This window comes from Pundamilia nyererei, unplaced genomic scaffold, assembly GCF_000239375.1.
Source record: "Pundamilia nyererei isolate P.nyererei 1_Seehausen unplaced genomic scaffold, PunNye1.0 scaffold00523, whole genome shotgun sequence".
Classification (NCBI taxonomy): domain Eukaryota; kingdom Metazoa; phylum Chordata; class Actinopteri; order Cichliformes; family Cichlidae; genus Pundamilia; species Pundamilia nyererei.
In genome coordinates, this window is record NW_005187924.1 from 173,972 (window position 1) to 180,794 (window position 6,823).

At 47.9% G+C, this 6,823-nt stretch overlaps 2 protein-coding genes across 3 annotated transcripts in view; both read right to left on the minus strand.

Annotated features, from left to right (window-relative positions):
* LOC102215920 (regulator of G-protein signaling 9-binding protein-like) overlaps positions 1 to 2,406 on the minus strand; it is a 34,119-nt gene extending 31,713 nt beyond the window's left edge. The window contains exons 1-3 of the mRNA XM_013907786.1: positions 2,350 to 2,406; positions 1,985 to 2,195; positions 1,677 to 1,880 (exon numbers count right to left, since the gene is read on the minus strand). Coding sequence (XP_013763240.1) covers positions 1,677 to 1,880; positions 1,985 to 2,183 — 403 coding nt within the window. The 5' untranslated portion in view covers positions 2,184 to 2,195; positions 2,350 to 2,406. The remainder of the gene's footprint in view (positions 1 to 1,676; positions 1,881 to 1,984; positions 2,196 to 2,349) is intronic.
* A 160-nt stretch (positions 2,407 to 2,566) lies between these two features.
* LOC102214696 (E3 ubiquitin-protein ligase RNF182) lies at positions 2,567 to 6,433 on the minus strand. 2 transcript variants are annotated; one of them, XM_005754208.2, is made up of 9 exons: positions 5,866 to 6,433; positions 5,575 to 5,774; positions 4,875 to 4,948; positions 4,652 to 4,775; positions 4,351 to 4,504; positions 4,175 to 4,242; positions 3,969 to 4,095; positions 3,407 to 3,645; positions 2,567 to 3,317 (listed from the first exon to the last, which is right to left on the minus strand). In XM_005754208.2, exons 4-9 carry the CDS (start codon positions 4,697 to 4,699, stop codon positions 3,135 to 3,137), a joined length of 819 nt encoding a protein of 272 aa, XP_005754265.1. In that variant the 5' UTR covers positions 4,700 to 4,775; positions 4,875 to 4,948; positions 5,575 to 5,774; positions 5,866 to 6,433; the 3' UTR covers positions 2,567 to 3,134. The 2 variants fall into 2 exon arrangements, with proteins under 2 accessions (XP_005754265.1, XP_005754264.1); XM_005754207.2 differs by having other exon boundaries at positions 5,575 to 5,777.
* Positions 6,434 to 6,823: the final 390 nt, after the last annotated feature.

Genomic DNA, 6,823 nt, shown 5'->3' on the forward strand with positions numbered 1-6,823 from the left:
AATTTTTCTATCGAGAAAAAGTTATATCGCGATACATATCGTTATCGTTCTATCGCCCAGCTCTACTACAAGCTAAAAGTTTCTCCAGTTTTTCATTAAAAATGTTTGATGTCTCATTGCACTCTGAAGTGAAAGCGCAGCACAAATAAGCAATTGGAGTAAAAAGTAAATGAATAAATAATGGAATCAGTTTATAGACCAAAGTGTATTGTAAACTTTGACTCGTCAGTAGCCTCCTTTGGCAATGGAATACAATAGAAATCAAATATTCTCCCATATCTGTAGCAGAAGTTCCCATAAATGTGGACGTTGTAGGCTGCTTTGCTTTTGCTCTTCTGTCCAGTTCAAACCAGCTCGATGGGGTTTAAGTCTGCAGACTGTGCTGCACACTCCATGTTTCCAAGCTCACCATCTTGTTCTTTGTTCCTGAGGTAGTTCTGGCACTTTTGCTATGGGTCATTATCTTGCTGTAGGATGAACCCCTGACCAACTAGGTGCATGCCAGAGGGTCCTGCATGGTGCTGCACAATGCTGTGGCAGCTGTTCTGGTTCAGGGAGCCTCTCACTCTGTACGAGTCACCGACTCTGGATCAGCAAACAGCCCCAGACCATCACACGTCCTCCTCCATGTGTGACAGTTGATGCCACACACTGTGGACCCATCCTTTACCTACTCGGCAGTGTGCAAAGATCCTGCGTGATGACTCATCAGTCCATAAAACCTTCTTCCAGTCTGCAGTATTACAATGGCGGTGTTTCATGGCACAGCCAAACCTCTGTCTTGTTCTGACATCTTAGTGATGTCCTGTCAAACCTGCAGCTCGAAGTCTTCTCTTCATTGTCATCTCTGCGATATACAGTACATAGAGAGACGAGACAACGAGGCTCCAGTTCCATTCAGTGCAAAAGAAAAACAATAAATATAGGAAGAGTAAGAAATAAATATACAGTTTGAGACTGAGGTGAGGGAAAACTGAGACTTGCTCACTACGACCACTATTACTCTGTGCTTGAAGCTGTTGTCCTGTGAGCCGCCTATCAAGCTGTTAACTCTCAGAAACTTCTGGTTCAGTTGTGTCTTTGGGTCTGCAGACCTCTTCCTGTCACAGTTTGGAAAGACAAACATTTATAAATGTTATGATGCTCCGTCTCTCTTCCATTGTTAATCACCTTTTTCTCCCCGTTTTTGTACCAACACACTACTGTTCAGCTGATGCTCACGAGGGTACATCAGTGTGTTCCAACACTGCTTTTATGCAGAGGGGGAAGTAATCCAGGAAAGTGGGAACACCTGTAGGAATTAGTAGCACCAGCTTTCAAGGCTTGACCAGCCTCCATTGCTGCAGAACAGCTTTAAACTTTTAACACGTTGTGTGTTTCCTTGAAAAAGGCCTTTATGTATAATTCTGAAATGTGCATTATTTTTTCAGTTTTAGCTAACCTTACCTTTAACCTCTGGCAGTTCACCGCTTACCTTTGTACCTTTTCAAGCTATTCATTGGACTGAACAACTTGAATTGCAATAAAAACCTGTTCTTAAACCTACTCAAGTACTCCTCGATTTAGACATTCAAGCAAAAACACTTGCAGGTGATTTACCGGTTCACGACTCGGCCACAACAGACATCTTTTACACAAAGTTAGCCAATCTCACATCAGAACTAAAATCAGCTGACCTGTGTTGACCAGCGAGCGCCTGTTGCTGTGCTCAGTCAGGGGGAACTGCCCAATTAGGTCACAGGCCTTACGCAGGTCATACAGGAAGTGCTCCAATGCTGACAGGAAGAGAACCCACAGACGCTCCAAAACCTGCCTGTCCTGCACACCTGAGGGGGCAAAGTCAGAGTTTGAAAGCGAGCGCAGCAGCCGGCAGGACAGCCCTGAAGACACATAAGGGAGATGGAGCAATGAGAGTCAGGTGAACACGTGAGACAGCGAGAAACACACAGGTGAGAAGGACAGGTGAACCACAGACAGGTGTTACCACTGCAGATCCGGTGAGCCACAGCTCTCGTCTCATCCAACTCATCTCGCAGGAAGCTGCCGTCGGCTGAGCTACCGACCAACGCAACCAGCTGCTGGAAACATGAAGTGACCCGACTGAGTGCATCCTGAGCGCGCTCACATTCATGCTGTCGCCGCCGTGCCGCCAGCTCGTCCACTGAACGACGCCAACGACTCATTATGTCGACCGCCTGGAGGGAGGAGAGAGGTAGGACAGGTGCTGTTCAAACATCTAAAACTTAATATCTAAATCTGGGTGATGCTTAGACAAGTAAATGTAAAATCACCTGTATGACCCACCTGTGGATGTGCCTTTATAGAACACCTGTATGAAAGAAGTTGTACCTGCTGCAGCTTCTTCCTCTGTGGTGGAGAGCAGCTCTTGCCAGGTTTCTATAAACACTCTTGCTCTTCTCTCTGAGGATAGCGTGTTTTTAATTAACACGCAGCGACCAGCTGATGCCCAAATGCTCCTGGGACTCCACCCACAGGTCCCAAAGATGTCACTCATGTGACAACCTTTCACCTGAGAGGAACTCGCAGCAGGAAATGATTCAAACACTTCATGTCACTTATGTTTATTTATTTCATCACAAAACTAAACAGTTGATTCTCCAAAGGCTCCGCCCACTACACGGACAGGAAGTGACACTCATCATCATCACAGGGTTCATGAATCATTTTACAGACAGGACATCGGGACTGTTAGCATAGCTTAGAATAAGCACAGCTTCAAAGCTAAATACACATGCTAAGCTAGGCTAGCACTTTCCCTCTGTGATTAGTGTAAGTGTTAAGCTAGGCTAACAGCCTGTCAGGTCATGTGACTGTGGGATAAACAGGTGATACAGGTACAGGTGTGTTCTGTAATCAGCAGGTAAAACAGTTTTATGATCATGCCCAGGACAGTAACATGTCTCTGATTAGTCAGCAGATGTCTTCTGACTGGAGAGGACTGTCTCCACTTCCTATATGTGATGATGTCATCACGTAGTTCAACACTGATTGGCCGTATTTCCACCAAGGGGATGTGTGAGGGGGACTTGCTGGTATTCACAAAGGGCAGGGTCAGAGTGATGTCAGAGTGTGATGGCTCAGTCTACAGGCTTTTCTATGGCTACATTTTGTTGTCACGGTAGCGAGTGCGTGCGGGCAGCAAGCGCCTCCATTAGCTCGTGGCAGAGACACTGACAGAAGCCGTAAAGGACGAGCAGCAGCAGCGTAGACGGGACGAGACTGACGAGGACCACGCCCAGCCATAGCTGACCAATCATCAGCAGGTAGATCCCCAATGGCAGCGAGCTAAAGTACACCTGCACACACAGGGGGAGTAGCCGCACACACCAGTTACACTGGTTCTGATTTAGATAGTTATGTTCAAACTGGTTAAACTGGTACTTACCAGGCAGAGTGCCCCCAGCAGGCAGCGTGGGAAGCTGCGGGATGTCCAGGCACGGCATTTCTGACCTGGGAGGTTACAGGGCAGCGAGTCCAGACTGGGAGCATGGTACAGACCCACTACATTGAGCATGCTCAGTGAATCTGAGGATGGCGACTCCTCTGGGAGCTCCATGATGGTGATGACGAGACAGTCCGAGGAGCGGTGGGATGCTTCCTCGCCGCTGCCTGCAGCTCCGCCCCCTGGGAACAGACGCAGAGCTTTACCAAGAGAAATTCCAGACACTGTTATTTTCCTTTTTAAGGAAGGCTGGAGAGCAAAGTACTGTTTTTACCCTCCAGGTGGGCGTGTCTCCCGAGCGCTGACATCATGTGAAAACTATGGATACACCAACCAGTAATCAATATCTAAGGTGTCCAATAAAGGATACCGCTGACCAATGACGGCGAAGAATACCGCTCAATCACCTCAAACAGGTCACTTTATCGCGGAGATTCCTGATTGGATAAATCTACCGGCTGGCTGTGATTGGCTGACTATCTCATTCTAACTCTCAGGTTTTTACCTGTCAGACTGCTGGGACTTAGCACTACCTCCCCACCGCTGCCACTTCCTGCTCCACCTCCTCGCCGAGCACGATCCTGACACGACAGGACCGCCAGGATGTGCCGGTCGTCCTCCATCAGCCACACCTGAGGAAGAGGGGGAGGAGACAGTGTGAGTTCAGGTTGTCAGACTCTGACCGTCGAAGAGGAGGAAATGAGGCCACACCTCTTCGTCGGGGACATACGTCTCGTGGCGGCAGAATGGGCAGCTGATTATGGACGGCGAAGACTCTCCTGGAATCACATGATACAACAGGTGATGTGACCAGGTAATGGTCATGCTGGCATCTGCGTGATCCAGCAGCTGACTGTGCTGTGTGTCTACCTGCCAGGTGAACTCACCCATGTCGACCATCTTCTTCAGACACTTGGCGCAGACTCGGTGCAGACAGCCCAGCAGTTTGGGCTTCCGGCTGCGCGTGTCGTAGCGATTATAGCAGATTTTACACTCGAGTTCCTCCAGCGTGTACACCAGAGACTGAGCCCAGGTCTGCACCTGAATGCAGCACAGCAACAGGTAAGTCTCCCCGAACACATCGCGGTCTCTGTTCGATCTCTCCAAACTTTATTAGAAATGTTTTCACTAAATAAATCTTTTCTCTCTCTCTGCGACACCGCAGGGATGCATGATGGGTAGACTCACCTTTCCCTCCATTTCCTGTCCTGGCTCCACCTCCTTCAACAGGCTCATCTCGCTGACTGTTGTCTTCACCTGACGTGAGGGGGAGGTGGGTGCTGGGTGGGGCTTAACTGAGGCTGTTACCTGACTGTGAGACAAACAATGAAAGAGATTACTAAACAAGTCGAGTACTGTAACTATGACCGAGCTACAGTTCTGCGTTCCTCATCTGCAGGTAGAAACACACCTGAGTCCAGGTCATCTGATCAGCGAGACAGTCTGAAAGGACGTCCATCCGTCCAGTCAGAAGCAGACGTCCTCCTGGAGAGAAACAACCGTTTACTTTTAAAATAAGAGCACGCGGACTGTCACTCTCATTGATCAGTTATTGATTAGTTATTTACCGATCAAAGTGAAAAAATAAAGTATGAACAGAATAAAAGCTGGACCGGAGCTTCTGTTGTTTCTATCTGTGCTGAACGCTGCTCAGGTGTGTTTGTTTGTACCAATAACAAAGCAGTATTCACAGCAGGTGAAGTGTTCTGCTCAAGCTCCGCCTCCTCACAGACAGGTAAGTTTTTTTTGTTTGTTTGTTTTTTTTTAATCCTTCCCTCACCTGGATGGCCAGATGATGTCACCACCTGATGATTCCTGTCCTGCCTGACTGAGATTAACCATGTGACTCCCCTATAGTTTAAGCTGAGGTTTATTGATTCTCTTTGATCTTCTGATGGATCGATGTTTAAGGATGAGCTCTGCAAACACACCTACTACAGGTACATGCTACCTGTTACCATGACTACAGGTAGGCACCAGCTGCAGCTTTAAAAATCAGTCATCAGGATCTGTAATAGTTTTCAAACATCTGCCCGAACAACTGTGCTCACTGATTTCTGATCAGATTATTGATTATCAGACGCCCCCCCCCCCACTCGCATGTTGCTCACCTGCTGTTGGCAGTTGCTGTAGTGGTAGGCTGCGTTGCTGTGAGTGAAATCGTAGCTCTGTCACTGGTTGCTCTTCATGAAGTTGCTGTCTGTCTCCCAAGCTGAAGCAACGTGTTGATGCTCACATGTCAACTGGATAAACTCCAGGTTGCCGGAGTTGCTGCTGCTGCAGATGTTGTAGGTTTTAGTTGCTGCAGTCCCTGCTGAAGACAGAAGGTTTAAGCAACATGTTGGCGTAGGATCAGTTGCTGTTTGCTGCAGAAACAAATCAGGACGTGTTTAATTCTGCACAGTTGCCGTCAGTTTGTTGCTGCTGTCTCCGGTTGCTCTCGTGTAGTTGCTCTGCAGTCAGACTGTAGGGCGATGTTGCCGCTGCCCTGCAGTAGGCGATGCTGTTGCTGCTGTCTGTTGCTGTGATGTCACTGCGGTAGTTGCCGTCATCAGCCTCATTGACAGTCCGTAGCCGTTTCGCGCCTCCGGCTCACGCGGCAGCGGGATGCTAACATGCTAACGTGCTAACCCGTCCCGGTGTGTCGGTTGCTGTTGTCGCTTCGTCGGTTACCGGAGCTGTTTTCTGTCGGTGACTCACCGTCTCGCCTCCGTATCGCGGCGGCGCGCGTCCGGCGGCGCGGTCACGGTTACCATAGAAACCGTTCAGCAGCGGAATGACGGGAAACTGGACGAGACGAACAGGATCGATCTACTGATCGATAATCTGATCGCAGGTTCATTTACCTGTCACACATTTCAGCCTTCACAGGCTCAGCGTGGATTGGACGGATGACACGCCGGTGATTTTAAATATTAAACACCAAAATAAACCAATCAGAGAGCAGAAACTTCAGGATTGCCCAATCAAAAGTAAATACAGACCAATCCAATACAACTTTATTTATAAAGCACCCAGCACAGGACCAAAATGCTGAACAGTAAATTAGTTAAGAACAATAGAATTAAACAAAACAGAAAAAAACACACATAATACATAAAATTAAAATTAATAAAAACTAATATAAATAAACAAAACAAAACATTTCACAAGGTGTCAAAGGCCAGGGTGAAGAGATGGGTTTTCAGAAGTGACTTAAAGACAGAGAGAAGAAGCCTGTCTAATCTGTAAAGGCAGTATAAGAGCCGCTACAGTAAGTACCAGGCCAGTATGTTTAAGGCAGCTGATGTGGTGGAGAGCAGTGAGGCATGAGATCCATGCTATCCGGACAGGACTCATACTGTGTTTCTGTCCTGTAAG